Consider the following 16995-nt stretch of genomic DNA (forward strand, 5'->3'; position numbering starts at 1 on the left):
AGGAAGACAACTAAATTAGCTCTCTTTTGTTTGAGCTTGCTATCAACTTCCAAATTCTAAATTGTGATGTCATAAAATATTACGAAGAAACCCCAAAAAAGCTGTAGGTCATGAAAGATATATGAGTCCCACTAAACATTTCAAGGAAGGATATGATTAACTTTGAAATTACTCTAAAAGTTGTGTTCCCATCAATAATACTCTTCTCCTTAGGTTTGTAAAACTGATTGTGAACAAACCCAAAAAGGCTACTAAAAGATATGAATCACAATGGAACTACTCTTGCGACTGTCGATTTTGAAAGTTGTTTACATCAGATAAAAGACGTTTCAGATTTAATAACTAAAGAACTTGGCCGTAGCTTTTGCTTCCTCTATTCTCTCATTGATAACTTAGAAGCCATAGCCTGAATATCAACAGAGAATCAGAAAAAAAAAAAGTTGCATATTATTCGCTGATACAGTGATATTTAAGAGGATTCAAGAAAAAAAAAACTTAAAAGACAAACCTGAGTTGCCCATAGGGTTGCCAGCAGGAGCTGCTGATTCAGGCTCATTGATCTCCACAACCACACAATCAGACATCAAGAATGTCTTAGCCACTGATGAAGCATGCTCCAAGCAGCATCTCACGACCTTTAACAAAAAAACACACACTTGGTTAGCAATGGGAAACAAAAGATTTCTATCTGCAGAGGATATAAACATCTTTTCTCACTTTGGTGGGATCAATGATTCCTGCAGCCATCAGATCTTCGTATTTGCCTGTTGCAGCGTTGTAACCGTGCTTTGGGTCGTCGCTAGAGAGTACCTGTCAACCAAAAAAACAGCCATTCACTTAAGTCTCTCTATACCAAAGACTCAAAACTTGCAAATCTTCATACTGTTATTTACCTTCTCGCTGACAACGCTGCCATTAACACCAGCGTTCTTGGCGATTAACTTCAATGGGTAGCTCAATGCTTTCTTAACAATGTCAGCTCCAACCTGAAGGTTTACATTGATCACAAAAAACAGTGTTAAGACCCAAGGTATCACTCATACTGTGTAACTCGTATACACTAACCTTTTCTTCATCATTTGCTAGAGTCTCTTTAATAGCATCCACTTTCGATGCAAGCCTTAGCAGAGTGCATCCACCTCCGACAACAATACCTTCTTCCACAGCCGCCTAATGTATTAAACGCTCAATCAATTAGTCTCACAAAATGAAGCATTTCAAGATTCTTGGCTTAGAGAATATGATGTTACCTTTGTAGCATTAAGAGCATCTTCAACTCTCAGTTTCTTCTCCTTAAGCTCTGTCTCAGTTTGTGCTCCAACCTAATGAATGTTAAACCATTAGAACTTACCACATGTAGTTACGCTTTTTTTTTACTTAGTAATCTTCACCTGAATTACAGCAACACCGCCTGATAATTTAGCTATTCTCTCATTAAGCTTTTCCTTCTCATAGTCTTGCTCAGCAGCCTACACAAACCCAGAGACTTGAATTAACAAAACAAACCAACAAGAGACCATACTTGAGTGGGTTTTCAGATATACCTCGATAAGATTCTTGATCTGTTCAACTCTCTTCTTCACAACCTCTTCAGTACTTCCATCACCAACTATGGTCGTAGTGTCTTTTGTGAGGACCACTTTACCAGCATTACCCAAAACCTCTGGTCCAACTTTCTCCAACTGAAGTCCAACTTCCTCTCTAATCACAGTAGCTGCAAAGAGAAAAACAAACAGCACATCAACTTTAGAACTAAACATTAGTGAAAGGAACATTTACTATTTTTTTGGTCTCACCTCCCGTAAGAGCAGCAATGTCATCAAGGTACTGACTCTTCCTCTCTCCAAATCCAGGAGCCTTCAAAGCAGCAACTTTGATAGTACCACGAAGCTTATTAACAACAAGAGTCGCCAACGCCTCTTGCTCGATATCTTCAGCAATGATCAGAAGCGGGTAACCACCTTTAATCGCATCTTCCAGGATACTGATAATGTCTCTAGCGTTCGTTATTTTCTTGTCAACAAGAAACATCTGCACCAATCAAGAACAAAGAGAGATAGTTTCAAAACAAGTTTTTCCTTATCAGCTTAACTAATAGACAGTGATTATTACCTTGCAGTTCTCGTACTCTGCACACATCTTCTCACTGTCGGTGACAAAGTAAGGAGAAATGTAGCCACGATCAAACTGCATCCCTTCAACAACGTAGAGACTGTTCTCAGCGCTTTTGCCTTCCTCGAGAGTGACAACACCTTTGCGTCCAACTTTCGCCATTGCTTCCGCTATCATGTTGCCTACTTCGTAGTTGTTTCCTGCACTAACCGCTGCAACATCCGCAAGCTCACTATCTTCCACCTGCAAAACAATCACTCTTAGCACAGCGAATGAAACAGAGCAAAGAACACAAGAATCTGATTAGTGTATAATAAAGTACCTCCTTTGACATTTTCTTCAACTCGGCAACAAGAGCTTTGGTGGTTTTCTCGATACCTCTGGTGATCAACACCGGGTTTGCACCAGCAGCCACCACTTTCACACCTTCAGTGATGAGACCTTGCGCAAGAACAACGGAAGTGGTAGTTCCGTCACCAGCTAAGTCATTGGTCTTGGAAGCAGCTTGTCTCACTAGCTTAGCACCAATGTTCTCAACTGGATCCTCAAGCTCAACCTTAACAGAAACACCAAAAAGAATCTTAAAACCCACAAAGAGGAAAGGCTAGTACAGTAATGGAACAACCATTATACCTCTCTAGCGACAGTTACACCATCGTTAACGATTCTTGGTGAACCGTATTTGCTCTCAAGAACAACGTTTCTGCCTTTAGGACCTAGAGTGACTCCAACCAGATCCGCAAGCTTGTTCACACCAGCCTTTAACACAATGAAAACGACACTCATTAGAAAAAAAAGCAAAACAGCTGGTGAAAATCGAAAAGTATTTATTATCATTAGAGAGACTCTCACTTGAAGCTTCCTAATGGCAGTGCCGTCTTTATTGAAATGCAACTGCTTAGCCGCGTAGATCTTGGGGAACCTCGCTTTCCTCTGAGCGAAAGTTAGACTCTTTCCAAAAGAGTTTGATGAGACGAGAGATGATAATCTGCTCGAAGGAGGAGCTATGGAAGACGTTGCGCTGAAGGTTGAAGCCATGGTTCCACTTTCTCTGCAAACAAAAAAAAACAATAACGAATAAACATTAAAAAAAAATGATAACTTTACGATTCAGTGATCTACAAAACAGTTAAAAGATCCAAACTTTGTAATCATCGAAGAGCAAAACTAAAAGCAAACAACTTTCTACCTAATAACACTCGAACAAATAGGTATTGAAGATCTAAAGACTATTGCAACTTTATATACTTACTGAGAATTGATCGAGAGAGAGAGAGGGAGGGAGGCTGGATCAAGGGTTTTAGCAAATGAGGGGTTATGTCTTGAAGAAATTGATTTATGCGTCTGTAAACTAATGGTTTTTTTATTTTAATTATTCGATACAAAAGTGGTTTAATCTGAGCCGTCGGATCGGTTAAATTTGGAAGCGTCTAGAACTTAAACCCTACCAACTCCACTCTTATACGAGTGAGCTTCTTGTCAACTGTTTAAATCATTTTCGACACGTGCGAAACACTAATACGTTGTCGTTTTGCCCTTGTTTGAACAGTGCTGTTGTGGGCCTTTCTTAGAAAAAAAAACTTGTCTGTGCCACTGGTTTTAATATAATTTCGGTTAAATTAGTGTTTTATAATTTAATATGGGCCATAATACTAAATAGTAACGTGTTGGGCAATATAGGATGAGCCCAAATCCCTTATTATCATCTATCTGCAGTCAGTTTCCCTCTCTCCCCATCTGATTTTGTCACTGACCTAAAACTTTCAACCTTCCATTCAACGCTTGAGATCGTGTTACAAAATGGACATGATGAGTACACTGTCCGATGATCTCCTGTTGAAGATCCTGTCATCACTTCCTACCAAAGATGTCGTTTCCACTATGCTCCTGTCCAAACGGTGGAAGTTTCTTTGGACGATGGTTCCAACTCTTGACTTTCAAAACGATTTCGAAAGCTCTAAGGATGATTACGCCAAGTTTCGACAACACGTCTACTTGTTCATGGTTCTGCACAAGTCTCCTGTTCTGGAAACTTTAAAGCTCAGACTTGGTTGGCATTCCACCACCGATGATATCACGACATGGATCAAAATCGCAGTGGCTCGCCGTGTACGTAAACTCAAGATTCACTGTTATTCCGATGATGATGATATATTTTTGCCGAGTTGTCTTTATACGTATAACAACCTCGAGGTCTTGAAACTTGGCAACTCCATTGTTCTCGATGTTCCTGAAGATGTTCGTCTCCCCTCCTTGAAAACTCTGCACTTGCTGTGTGTAGAGTTTCGAAACGAAGAATCTGCACGTAGGCTTTTATCTGGCTGTCCTCTACTTGAAGAGTTTGTTTTGGACAAAAGTGAGAACGTCTCTCCGCCTTGTTTCTATCTGGAAGTGCCTTCCTTGCAGAGATTGTCTATTCTTGATACGTACCGAGAGGGAAACGATTCCGACGTCAAAGTTGTGATCAAGACTCCCTCTCTGAGGTACTTGAACGTTGTGGATAAATGCGATTCTGGTCTCTTGTTTCTGAGCGAGAACATGCCGGATATGGTTGTGGCAAATGTTAGTGTTGTTTACAAAAATCCTGAGATGCTAATGAGATCTTTTACATCGGTTAAACGTCTCTCTTTATGTTTAACCACCTCAGTGGTAAGCAAAACTATAAAAGAACTAGTGTATTATTATTGTGATTTAAATTCGTATTATATTTGCTCCTGTGCTCATTATTTTTTAGTTGGTTTCTCTGTGCAGATTCAACATCGTGTTGAGTTTAACCTGCTTGTTCATCTAGAGCTATGCTCAAGTGTGGAGAAGTGGTGTGAACTACTTAATTGGATGCTTGAAAGTTCTCCTAAGCTAAAAGTTCTCAAGCTCAACAAGGTAATACATTTAAACTCAACCCATTCAGTTTTCAAGCTTTAATTAATGATCTAAAACATTATTTTTGTGATGTTAGTGTAAACCACATAGATTTGTTTATGCAAAGCACATTGAATATCCTTGGGGAAAACCGAGTTCGGTTCCTGAGTGTTTGTTGTTCCATCTCAATACTTTTGAATGGAACTTTTACAATGGGTGCCGGGAAGAGAAGAAAATGGTGGCTTACATCCTAAGACATGCAAAACGGTTGAAGAGTGCGAAAATATCTCTGTGGGATTTGGATTGTGAAGATGAACCTCATATATTCACTGAGTGGCGTTCTTTCCATAGGGCTTCAAAGCTATGTCAGCTTCTGTCTGAACGTGAACCTAGAAGTAATTGGTATGAAAGTTAGATAGTGTTGGAAAGCTGTTATATGTTGTTATATCTATTTTATTGCTCTTACACTCTTAAAAGATGGAAAGAAATTGTTTTTTGTCTACTCTTTTTCAACATCTACTGATTCCTTAGAGCAGCATTATCCATAACAACTCTATTGGGGTGCTTAAACAATTGTTTAGTATTAAATAGGTGTTAAAGCACTTTTTTAAGCAACTTCTAATATTTTGACTTCCAATGCAAGTTGCTTATTTTGGGGTTTCTTTTTAAATCAATAACCAAACAACAATGTAATGAAATTAACGTGTTAAATGTCTACAAGATTGTGTGAAAATAATTGGATTGATTGAAATTCATTAATATAAATTGGGCTGTTAGTGGAGCAAGGAGCATAAATGATGCTTGGGACATGACACGATTGTATTGATACCTTGTCTTGGGAGGCAAACTATCTCAGTTTTGTATAAATGATGCTTGGGACATGACACGATTGTATTGATACCTTGTCTTGGGAGGCAAACTATCTCAGTTTCGTATAAATGATGCTTGGGACATGACACAAAGAAGGAGAGAAGATGACTTAAACATTCTTTACTACTCTTGTTACTAGTCCGTGACACAAGACTCAGAACATCAACGACACAAGACATGTTACAACTACACAAGACTCAGTACCACAACAACAGAAGACTACACATGACAATACAATAGGACACAACACTACATCAAACGGTTCAGTCCCACATCGAGAAGACCAGAGAGATCAAACACTAGTCCGTGATTCCTCCACTCACAATGCTCCACTCTGACCTGAAACACAAATATAAGCATTTAGATTCATCATAAACGAAGACAGGAAACACAAACATAAGCTTCTTCAGAGACAGGAAACAAGTGATTCATACACCTTCCCTTACTTTATTTAGCAACAATGTCGCCTCCCTCTCGTTGATAACTTGATTTCACCTTCAGATTCTTGATAATGCAGTCGTCAAGCTTAGTCGTTACCATTATAGATTCATGACGACGGAGGAGGTGTCTTCAAGTTTTCTTTTTTTTTTCACAGAGAAAGAGAAAAAGATCATCCCAACATTTAGATACATTCTTATGAATCTTAAGCAAAAGATTAAACAACCATACTTCTCGATGTAGTACGAGGTAATCACACATCAAAGCATCATACTCTACCATTTCGAAACAGAGATACACTTCGAATTCAAAGCATCATCTTTTATTCCCTTGCGATTCTAATGTCTATACAAAAACGTCTCTACGATTCAAAGATTCCATCTCTGTTTTGCCTTTTGATTCCTAATCTAACTCTACCATATTGAACACACCACACGCAAGCAGCAAAACCAATAAGCTAATTTTCATGAGAATCGATTAACATATTAAGCATCAGATCTTGAACCGAAGTCGAATATTCAGAACCAACGTTTTGATTTTTTTTTTTCAATTTCTCATTTACAATCTCCGGCGGAAAACAGAGCTGTATAAAAGAAAATAAGAACGATTACCTCATCTTCTATGGCTGATCTGAAGACGAACGATGAGAGGGTTTGGTTGGGTAGTAGAAGGAGAAGGAATCGAGGTTTATGGAATTGAATAAGTTCAACGAACCTGGACATGCGACGGCAACAAGCTGCAAAGCCACCTTGTTTGAATGATGTTGTCCGTCTCGAGAGAGATGTGGAGAGAAGAAAGCAAAACTCCCTCCATGAAAGGCACGTGTCTCATAAGCTACGTTGCTTGTGCAGCTTAATTAAGCGCCGTGGCTTCCCTTAATACATTTTTTTTTTTTTTAAATCCAAAAATCACTAAGCACCTCCCTAAGCTACTGCGTTAATGGTGCTCTTATCTTATCATCATATTCATAAGCAGCCACAACAATATCCAACATCATATTCATTTCTACCAAGGGTAGATAATGTTGAGTTTATACTCGACTTGCTGCAAGCTTTTAGGTGTTCTTGCCATTATCTAACACGGAGTAGATACTGTCAAGGCAATTCCCACAGTGTTCAGAGGACGTTCTGCTTATGGACCCGAACATAGCTGATCATCCCCTGTTTGGTATGCTTACTTTTTGACAAATTGAATAATTCTTCTAGCTCTCTCGTCCTCTTTTTGATCACAACTCATAACCTCCTACTTTACTTGTGTCTCATGAAACCAAGACTTGGGTTACTTATGTGTTGTCCAAGCGAAGTTTCTTCCGCTTGTACAATATCTAATTCGCAAAATATAATCAAGATCTGGGTACTATTAACCCTGCACAAGGCGGTCTGGATATTGCTTGAAACACTGCAAAGTTTCTTATAAGCAAACAGAAAATAAGTTCGGGGAAAAACCAACACAGGTTATAATACTCTAGAAGATAAAAAGGGCAAAAACCAGAAGAAATAGTTTTAAGGACAGAAAGCGACAACAGAAAAGCTAAGAAAAATCATTAGCTGCAGACAGAAGTTTTTAGTCGACCTCCTCCATCTTGCTGCCTTCAGCATCGGCATCATCCTCAAGCGGGGGCATCTCTGCATCAGCTTCGACTGCATCATCCTCGTCAATGCTCAGTCCCAGCTTCAACATCCTGTGGATTCTGCTCCCAAAAGTGTTTGGCTCGTCTAGGCTGAAACCGGAAGTCAGAAGAGCAGTCTCAAAGAGGAGGAGAACAAGATCTTTCACAGATTTGTCATTCTTGTCGGCCTCAGCTCTTTTCCTCAGCTCGTCCATGATGGCATTCTCTGGGTTGATCTCCATTGTCTTCTTGGAAGACATGTAACCAGCCATGCTGCTGTCTCTCAAGGCCTGCGCTTTCATGATCCTTTCCATGTTCGCAGTCCAGCCGTATTCACCGGTAACGAGACAGCAAGGCGAGTCCACAACACGGTCAGAGACAATGACCTTCTCGACCTTGTCTCCAAGAACATCCTTGATCACTTTGCAAAGTCCTTCGAACTTCTCCTTGAGCTCTTCCTTTTTCTTCTTCTCGTCCTCTGACTCTCCCAGTTTCAAACCTTCTTTGGTTGCAGAGACGAGCTTCTTTCCCTCAAATTCCTTGAGCTGGCCAATGGCATACTCATCGATGGCATCAACCATGTAGAGAACCTCAAACCCTTTCTTCTTGAGCTTCTCGAGGAATGGAGAGTTCTCCACAGCCTTCTTGCTCTCACCAGTGATGTAGAAGATATCCTCCTGACCTTCCTTCATCCTTGTCACGTAGTCCTTAAGGCTGGTCAAATCATCTCCGCTCTTGGTCGAGTGGTAACGGAGCAGTTCAGCGATCTTGGTCCTGTTTTGAGAGTCCTCGTGGATACCGAGCTTCAGATTCTTAGAGAATGCTTCGTAGAACTTGTTGTAGTCCTCCTTGTTCTCAGCAATCTCAAAGAAGAGCTCAAGGCACTTCTTCACCAGGTTCTTGCGGATAACCTTAAGGATCTTGTTTTGCTGCAAGGTCTCTCTTGAGATGTTGAGAGGAAGATCTTCAGAGTCGACAATACCCTTGACAAAGCCTAGCCACTCGGGGATGATGTCCTCACAGTTGTCCATGATGAAGACACGACGGACGTAAAGCTTGATGTTGTTGGGCTTCTTCTTGGTGTCAAAGAGATCAAAAGGAGCTCTCTTGGGAACAAAGAGAACAGCCTTGAACTCGAGCTGTCCTTCAACAGAGAAATGCTTCACGGCCAAGTGCTCTTCCCAGTCGTTGCTGAGACTCTTGTAGAAGGCAGCGTACTCCTCCTTGGTGATCTCCTCAGGCTTCCTCATCCAAATTGGCTTCTGCTTGTTAACCAAGTCCCACTCGTGAGAAACCTCCTTAATCTTCTTCTTTTTCTTCTCCTCCTTTTCTTTCTCCTCATCTACTTCCTCAACCTTGCCTTCCTCGTCCTTCTTCTCTTCCTCATCTTCGTCATCAGAAATCTCCTTCTCAATAGTCTTCTCAATCCACAGAGAGATTGGGTAACTGATGAACTCAGAGTGCTTCTTGACCAAATCCTTAAGCCTCCTCTCCTCAAGGTACTCCAACTGGTCCTCCTTGAGGTGAAGGACCATCTTCGTACCCCTACCAAGACTCTCTCCAGAGGTGTCTCTGGTCACGGTGAAAGACCCACCAGCCTGAGACTCCCACACGTACTGCTCGTCGTCATTGTGTTTAGTAGTCACAATAACCTTGTCAGCGACCAGGTAGGCAGAGTAGAAACCAACACCAAACTGCCCAATCATGCTAACATCAGCACCAGCAGCCAACGCCTCCATGAACTCCTTGGTACCAGACCTCGCAATGGTTCCAAGGTTGTTAACCAAATCAGCCTTGGTCATACCGATACCACTATCGATAATGGTCAAGGTGTTGTTAGCCTTGTCAGGAATGATGTGGATGAAAAGCTCAGGCTGGCCATCGAGCTTGCTCTTATCGGTCAATGACTCGAATCTGATCTTGTCCAAAGCCTGTTTAACCACAATCAGATCAGAACCAATAAGTAACAAACGCATCGAACGAAATTCAACCGATCTCGTAACAATCAATCCAAAATCAATTCAGCTCAAATCGCTAGCAACACTATAGGTAAGAGTTCCCTATTTCAATCGGATACAACAACAACAGTAATCAAACCTAATCTACAGATCGAGCCAGGAGAAAGCAAAAGAGACTTACATCGGAAGAGTTACTGATGAGCTCACGAAGGAAGATCTCCTTGTTGCTGTAGAAGGTGTTGATGATGAGGGAGAGCAACTGGTTGATCTCCGCCTGGAATGCAAAGGTCTCGGCGTCTGCCATCGTTGCTGAGTACCGGGGAGATCTAAGGTTTATCTAGGAGAGAGAGAGAGTAGAGAAGATGCGAAGTAACGAGGGGGAGAAGTTATGTTTATATAGGCCACACACAATAGGGTTTCTAGATCCTTCTGTGAGGGATCCATTATGCTTATTTGTTAAATTTCCAACAACTTGGGCCCAATGATCTTGAGGGTGTAATTTTACTTTTATGTGGGACTCAAACAAATTAGATATGTAACTAAATATCCAAAATAAACACAAAATATATTTTGATAACTAAATGTGAAAATCTAACCACAAAATCACAATTATTATATTATCTATATAAAATCTAACCACAAAATCACAATTTATTATAATAATAAATATCAATGTCAATTGTTAGAAAAAATCATATTTTTTTAATTAGTCAATCAAAAAATGATATATATTTACAAAATAAAATATTTTTTATCTATTTTTTTATTTAATTTTTAATTCATAATTGAGAAAAAGACTAGGATAGCACCAATCCAAGTTTTTGTTCCCAAAGTAGCACTCAAGGCTCAAAGTCACAAAAATAGGTTTCATTAAAGAGGTAAATATACACTTATACCCCTTGGGTTAATTAATCCAAACCTTAGGGTTTAGAGTTAAGGGGGTGGGGTTTTGGAATTAGGGTTTAAAATTTTATAAAAAATAAATACTAAAATAAAAAATAAAAATTTATAAAACAGTTTCAAAAATTATTTTTAAACTATAAAAAGAAAATTTGAAAAAAAAAATAAAAAAAAATTCAAAAATTTTTTTTTAAAAAAAATTATAAAAATTTCGAATCTGAAAACATATAATCTGAAACTATAAAAAAAAAATTTTATTTTTTTTTATTTTTTTTATTTTTTTTTTATTTTTTTTTATTTTTTTTTATTTTTGTTTGTTTATTTAATTTAAACCAAGGATATTAGGGACATTTTACCCTTTAATGAATGTCATTTTTGTGACTTTCTCCTTCTAGTGCTCTTTTTGAGACATAAACTTCAAAAGGTGCTATTATTGACAATTGCCCTTCATAATTCTATGATTTAAATCTTAAAACTCTTCTTTTTAACACCTCTTAAAAAAAATCTTATCCAAGAACTTAAGCTTAAAAGTCATAATCCAGATTTATAAAACTATTAAACAAAATATAAAATTTAAACTTCAAAAGTAATAAATAATGGAAAATCACCAAAACTCTAAATGTAGAGTATCATAAATCAAAAATGTTATGCTTTTTATTGGCTTGAATTTTAGACTAGTACGCGTTATTTTGCTAGGTTTTATATACTTTAGTTTCTCTGACTGCGAGATTGCGACAGCCGACGGGCTTGACAAAAGCAAGACAACAAGATCAACCGATACTAACTTTTTGGGGGTTTATTGAAGGGTTTCTTATACAATAATGGATAGGATCAGTCCATTGCCAGATGATTTGATCTTGAAGATATTGTCATTCCCTCCAACGAAAGTTGCTATAACCACAAGCCTTTTGTCAAAACGTTGGCGTGATGTTTGGAAACATGTGCCGAAGCTTGAGTATTTTGCTCCACGAGCTTCCACTTTCATTCAAAACTTTTTGATATTACACAAGGCTCCTGTCCTAAAAACCATGCATGTCGAACTTGCCCAAAATCATCGTCCTACAGATATTGAAATCTGGCTTAGAGTTGCAGTTGAACGTGGTGTGCGCAAACTTCGTTTTCACAATAATCCATTCGGTCCAAAGGAGGCCATACGGTTGCCTGGGAGTCTGTATACATGTCAAACCCTTGTGAGTTTAACCCTACTCTATACTTTCATTGTGGATGTTCCTTTGACAATTTGTTTCCCGTCACTCAAGACTTTGAGGCTTAGAGCACCTGCAATGGTGTTCTTGGTGGCTCGGAATCATAGGTAAACTTTTCAGAATTTTTTATTATTATTATTTTTATTTGTTTTAAAAAAAAAAAAATTAAAAACGGAACCAATCGCGGATCGACACGTATAAGGATTCACTAACAATCAGTCCTTAATTAAGGATTTTATGTACCAAATCCTTAGCAAAATGTGAACCCCACCAAATATTTTAATATTATGTTGCTAAGGATTCTAGTCTAAAATCCTGCATTGGAAGTGCTCTTAGACGCGTGGAATTTTCAAACGATGAAATAGTTCCTAGGATTCTATCTGGTTGCCCTGTCCTTGAAGGCCTAGCTATAACTAGAGTAAACAATGGAAACATGAAAACCTTCACAATCATGGTTCCTTCATTGCTGAGATTAACAGTTTTGGACTTGAAATCTGGTTCTCAAGTTCCAGGAGATGATATTGGGTTAATGATCGCAGCTCCTTCTTTAACGTCGCTAACTGTTTTTAGCCAAGTAAGTTGTTCACTAGTGAATATGCCATGCCTCGTGAAGGCTTACATCAAGCTTTCTTCACCTGGTGATTCTAAGAAGCTTCTACAATTTCTTACCTCAGCTGAACACCTTTCCTTATGTGCAATACCATCAACGGTAACAATCTATGCATTTTTGTGATCATATATATATATATACTCTCTTTTTTAACTAATAGTTACATTAACTTGTGATGATGCCATTTGCAGTTTTCATATCCTATTGGCGTCTTCTATCATCTCGTGTCTCTAGTACTATGTACATGCTGTTCAGTTTGGTTCTGTCTTATACTCAGACAAACCCCTAAACTCAGAGTTCTCAGATTCCGACCAATTGAGAGATGTTTCGATTATGTCCAGATTCAATGGGAGCAAACAAGTTCTGTTCCTCAATGTTTGATCTCGAGTCTGAAAACTGTTGAGTGGATTGATTACCAAGGAAGAGAATCAGAGAAAAAAACGGTGATGTATTTGCTAAAGAACTCTGGACAGCTAAAGAAGATGGCTATTAAAGCCTTACCATCAACCAATTTGGGAGATAGATACAAGATGCTGCAAGAGCTGTCGTCTACGCAGAGGAGTTCTAAACAATGTCAGTTTTTCTTCACCTGAAGTTTTGTCGGATCTCAGAGATATATAACTATATACATATATATTAATTTTAATTCCTGGAGCGTCATTAGTAGTTAACATATTGAAGATATTGGTTTTTACTGAATTTGGTTTTAAGGATTTGGCTGGAAATATACATTTGGTTTTAAGCTCACCGAGATGTACCACTAGAGTGGAAACTTGCATATCTCCTGTGTCGTTTCTTTCGTTTCCTGCACACAAAACCATACGAACATCATGCAATCGATCGCAAAATATAGCTACAGATCATCTTTCAAAAAAAAAAAAAGGTATATATATAGCTATACTGCTACAGATCAAAACCTAATATCTGACATAGGTAAAATTTATAAATTGTACTCTCTTGATCAGATATTAGACTGCACAAATCATAAGCAATCTAATTATATTTAGTATGGTTTCAAAGCCAGTTTCTGAATGTATATTTGTATATGTATATATATATATGTCAAGTATATATATATGTTAATGTTTAAAATTATAGTGAATATTCTTCACTTAATTTTTTTATATAAATTATGATACTATTATTGAATTTGAAATAATATACATATATATATATTCTTTATAATATTTCAAATTTGAGATATCTTTTTTTACCCACTTATATACTTGTCAAATTAGGAGTTGTTTTCCTTTTCTAAAATAAATAAAATGTTAACTAATTAATGAAACACTAGATTTTGACCCGCGCTTTGAAAGCGCGGGTTTTTTTTTGTTTTTTTTTTTCAATTGACAAATATTTAGTAAATGTCACATTTTCATATATTTGTGTTTTATTTTATAAAAGATTTAAAAAATTTATCTTTATTTATCGTATTTCATTTTAAATGACTGTTTATGTTAAAAAAAATTAAACTTTATTTTTTTAATGAATTAAGTTGGTATAACTCTGATAAATTAATTTTATTATGGGGTTAATATTTTAATTAAAAAATTATATACATTTAATAAAGATTTATACTTTTCAATAAAAAAATTCAATTATTTTTATGAATGCTTAAATTATATTAAGAAAAGAAAAAAATAATAATTAAGAATAATTGAAAAAAAATTATTTGAACTTGGACTCAATGGTCCAAAGGAAAAAAAAGTGAGAATTGAATCTGATTTTTTAATAGGCCCAAATGGTCCAAGAGAGATTTGATTTGGGCTGGATCCAAAAATAATGACCCAATATAGATTTGTTATTAATATTACTTAATTGCCCTTAATGAAACATGCAATGTTAGTGAAGGAAACATGCCCCTAAGGTAATTATGACAATATGATCCTGCTTTAATAGTATAGATATTAAAATAACAATACTTTATGGCTGAGAAACTCAATTTGAGATCCTCCCCAATAAGGTTAACACAATGTTTAATTAGGTTTTCTGGTTTTTCTTTGGGGGCGAAGAAAACGAATCTATTAAAGGACCTCTCTCTTTTCTGAAAACAATGGATAGGATCAGTTTATTGCCTGAAGACTTGATCTTGAAAATATTATCATCAGTTCCAACAAAAATTTCTGTAACCACAAGCCTTTTGTCAAAGAGATGGTGTTATCTTTGGAAACATGTGCCGAAGCTCTTGTTCTATCTGGGTCCCTCTGACTACCAGAGGGCTTCTCGTTTAGTTCACACGTTTTTGTTACTAAACAAGGCTCCTGTCCTAGAATCGATGCATCTCTCACTTGGTCAAAAAGGTTCTTCCATTGACATTGAAACATGGACTCGTGTTGCAATTTCTCGTGGTGTCCGCAATCTTCTATATTCCAGATTTTCAGCAACCCTACGGTTGCCTAGGAGTCTGTATACATGTGAAACCCTTGTGACTTTAACCCTAATTGCAGCTGTCATTGTGGATGTTCCTTTGACCAATATTTGTTTCCCGTCACTCAAGGCTTTGACTCTTTTGTTTGTTGATTTCTTAAGCGATGAAATCGTTAGTAGTCTTTTATCTGGTTGCCCTGTCCTTACAGAACTGAACGTGTCTCGATTAAGCAATGCCAGAGTGAAAACTTTCACAGTCTTTGTTCCTTCACTTCAGTGTTTAACCATCATAGACATCAAAATGGGTTCTCAAGCTCAAGGAGATGATGTTGGGTTTGTGATCAAGGCTCCTTCTTTAAATTCGTTAACTATTTATAGCGAGTTTAGTTGGTTTTGTTCATTAGTGAAAATGCCCTACCTCGTTAAGGCTAATGTCAAGCTTCCACATGGTGACTCTAAGAAGTTTAAGGGTTGTCTTACCTCAGCCAAGCACCTTTCCTTGTGTTTACAACCACCACTGGTAAAATCTATATGCTTTAATCAGTGATAATATATACTTTTTATCTATATTATTTTCTTTGATAGACTTGATTGAATAAAAGAAGTTTAGACGGAAAAAAACATATTATCCATTCACTTATGATGCAACTTGCAGGATCCATCTCATATAGGAGTCTTCGACCAGCTCGTGTCTCTGAATCTTTGTACATGCTCTTTAGATTGGTGTGGTCTTATACTCAGACATACACCTAAACTCAGAGTTCTCAGATTCGTGCTTTTTCGAGCAAATCTGTCTCCAAAGACAGTTAATATTATAAGGAAATGTAGAATGAGTTACGGAGATTCCACCACTCAATGGGAGCAACCGAGTTCTGTTCCTCAATGTCTGACTTCGAGCCTTGAAACTGTTGAGTGGATTGATTACAAAGGAACACAAACAGAGAAAGAAAAGGTTATGTATTTCTTAAAGAACTCCAGACAGCTAAAGAAAGTGTCTATTAGATCCTTAGCATCCATCAATTTAAATGAGAAACACAAGATGCTGCTAGAGTTGGCGTCTGCGCAGCGGATTTCTAGCGAGTGTCGGCTTTTGTTTACCTGAAGTTACGTTGGATCTCAGAGATATACAACTAGCTTCGTTTTTGTTCTTTCTTGGAGTGTCATTGCCTCATTGGTTAGTGGTTACATTGTTTTGTTAACTTTACAAGTTTGGATAAGCATTGAATGGAAGGGCTTTATTGTGATCAATATATGCGACTCGCATGTTATTACTCCTCAATTACTTCCTCTTACTTGTGTCATTAGGATCATGAGAATGCAAACTCTCTTTCAGAATTTCAACGTTAACTATGGCTTATGCTAAACATTTGAATTTGAAACAATCCTCTTCAAAGAAATATCACAAGTTCTCGTCAATGCTTCGGTTTGTTTTCTAAACATTTTTATGATGAAAAGTGAAAGATGTTCATGCTGAACACTCCTTCGCAATTTCTCATCTTTTTTTTCTTTATATTTCTGTATTCAACAACATACACATTACAATCAAGTTTGATAAGTTCACAGAATACATTTTCTTCTTTTTGTTAAAAGACATCTTTGGTCGTCCAAATATTCGGTTAACATATATCTTAATATCTAGAATTCAAATTCATGATGTATTTGGTTTACACTAGACTTTTCAATTAGGATTCAGATTCTTGCTCTCTATATTTTATACAATAAAACAATTCTTTTTGAACAAATTTCTGAAAATATCATGTATCGCTTTCCTTTTGGACATTTTTTTTCCAAAATCTATTATTAGTTTACTCATTTATTTCTATTCATTGAGCTCGCATCACAAATTCTGAAAATTTGGGTATATCACCATACTATTTGACATATATTTTTTCTCTATTTCAGATTCTGAATTTTGAATAATAACATTTTATTCTTTATACTCATTTATGTCACTTTATTTTGGAAAATTTCAAAATATACAATAAATTCACTTAATCTTTTATTTATTTATTTATTGAGTTTGCATCACAAACTTCGAGAAGTTGTCATGTATCACTATATGATTTG

The 16995-nt window shown here is 37.1% G+C and overlaps 5 protein-coding genes across 6 annotated transcripts; 3 read left to right on the forward strand and 2 right to left on the reverse strand.

Annotated features, from left to right (window-relative positions):
• Window positions 1–149: 149 nt before the first annotated feature.
• LOC103856922 (chaperonin 60 subunit beta 3, chloroplastic) lies at window positions 150–3567 on the reverse strand. 2 transcript variants are annotated; one of them, XM_033288651.1, is made up of 14 exons: window positions 3365–3567; window positions 2965–3161; window positions 2746–2871; window positions 2435–2668; window positions 2113–2355; window positions 1797–2031; window positions 1545–1714; window positions 1392–1469; window positions 1251–1322; window positions 1066–1170; window positions 894–986; window positions 718–810; window positions 509–635; window positions 150–406 (listed from the first exon to the last, which is right to left on the reverse strand). In XM_033288651.1, exons 2-14 carry the CDS (start codon window positions 3148–3150, stop codon window positions 393–395), a joined length of 1776 nt encoding a protein of 591 aa, XP_033144542.1. In that variant the 5' UTR covers window positions 3151–3161; window positions 3365–3567; the 3' UTR covers window positions 150–392. The 2 variants fall into 2 exon arrangements, with proteins under 2 accessions (XP_033144542.1, XP_033144543.1); XM_033288652.1 differs by having other exon boundaries at window positions 3361–3538.
• A 345-nt stretch (window positions 3568–3912) lies between these two features.
• Window positions 3913–8013, forward strand: LOC103856923 (putative FBD-associated F-box protein At3g50710). The gene is made up of 2 exons (XM_033286116.1): window positions 3913–4992; window positions 5069–8013. The coding sequence occupies exons 1-2, from the start codon at window positions 3913–3915 to the stop codon at window positions 5384–5386; spliced, it is 1398 nt and encodes a 465-aa protein (XP_033142007.1). The 3' UTR covers window positions 5387–8013.
• Window positions 7662–10275, reverse strand: LOC103856924 (heat shock protein 90-2). The gene is made up of 2 exons (XM_009134051.3): window positions 10028–10275; window positions 7662–9819 (listed from the first exon to the last, which is right to left on the reverse strand). The coding sequence occupies exons 1-2, from the start codon at window positions 10148–10150 to the stop codon at window positions 7843–7845; spliced, it is 2100 nt and encodes a 699-aa protein (XP_009132299.2). The 5' UTR covers window positions 10151–10275; the 3' UTR covers window positions 7662–7842.
• Window positions 10276–10327: 52 nt separating this feature from the next.
• On the forward strand, window positions 10328–14009 carry LOC103856925 (putative FBD-associated F-box protein At5g56440). The gene is made up of 3 exons (XM_033286117.1): window positions 10328–10341; window positions 11552–12058; window positions 12237–14009. Exons 1-3 carry the CDS (start codon window positions 10328–10330, stop codon window positions 12682–12684), a joined length of 969 nt encoding a protein of 322 aa, XP_033142008.1. The 3' UTR covers window positions 12685–14009.
• A 296-nt stretch (window positions 14010–14305) lies between these two features.
• Window positions 14306–16145, forward strand: LOC103856926 (putative FBD-associated F-box protein At5g56440). The gene is made up of 2 exons (XM_009134053.3): window positions 14306–15448; window positions 15584–16145. Exons 1-2 carry the CDS (start codon window positions 14615–14617, stop codon window positions 16028–16030), a joined length of 1281 nt encoding a protein of 426 aa, XP_009132301.1. The 5' UTR covers window positions 14306–14614; the 3' UTR covers window positions 16031–16145.
• The last annotated feature ends 850 nt before the right edge of the window (window positions 16146–16995 follow it).

The sequence above is a fragment of the Brassica rapa genome, chromosome A03 (assembly GCF_000309985.2).
Source record: "Brassica rapa cultivar Chiifu-401-42 chromosome A03, CAAS_Brap_v3.01, whole genome shotgun sequence".
Taxonomy (NCBI): Eukaryota; Viridiplantae; Streptophyta; class Magnoliopsida; order Brassicales; family Brassicaceae; genus Brassica; species Brassica rapa.

Bases quoted from the DNA above. Each gene is read 5' to 3' on its own strand.
- LOC103856924 (XM_009134051.3), bottom strand. From the start codon at position 10,150: ATGGCAGACGCCGAGACCTTTGCATTCCAGGCGGAGATCAACCAGTTG. The intron at 9,820-10,027 runs GTAAGTCTCTTT...GTGGTTAAACAG, and splicing joins TCATCAGTAACTCTTCCGAT to GCTTTGGACAAGATCAGATT.
- LOC103856926 (XM_009134053.3), top strand. From the start codon at position 14,615: ATGGATAGGATCAGTTTATTGCCTGAAGACTTGATCTTGAAAATATTA. The intron at 15,449-15,583 runs GTAAAATCTATA...TGCAACTTGCAG, and splicing joins TGTGTTTACAACCACCACTG to GATCCATCTCATATAGGAGT.
- LOC103856922 (XM_033288651.1), bottom strand. From the start codon at position 3,150: ATGGCTTCAACCTTCAGCGCAACGTCTTCCATAGCTCCTCCTTCGAGC. The intron at 2,669-2,745 runs GTATAATGGTTG...GTTTCTGTTAAG, and splicing joins GTGTAACTGTCGCTAGAGAG to GTTGAGCTTGAGGATCCAGT. The intron at 1,715-1,796 runs GTGAGACCAAAA...TTCTCTTTGCAG, and splicing joins CATTGCTGCTCTTACGGGAG to CTACTGTGATTAGAGAGGAA.
- LOC103856923 (XM_033286116.1), top strand. From the start codon at position 3,913: ATGGACATGATGAGTACACTGTCCGATGATCTCCTGTTGAAGATCCTG. The intron at 4,993-5,068 runs GTAATACATTTA...TTGTGATGTTAG, and splicing joins AAGTTCTCAAGCTCAACAAG to TGTAAACCACATAGATTTGT.
- LOC103856925 (XM_033286117.1), top strand. The intron at 12,059-12,236 runs GTAAACTTTTCA...AATATTTTAATA, and splicing joins TTGGTGGCTCGGAATCATAG to TTATGTTGCTAAGGATTCTA.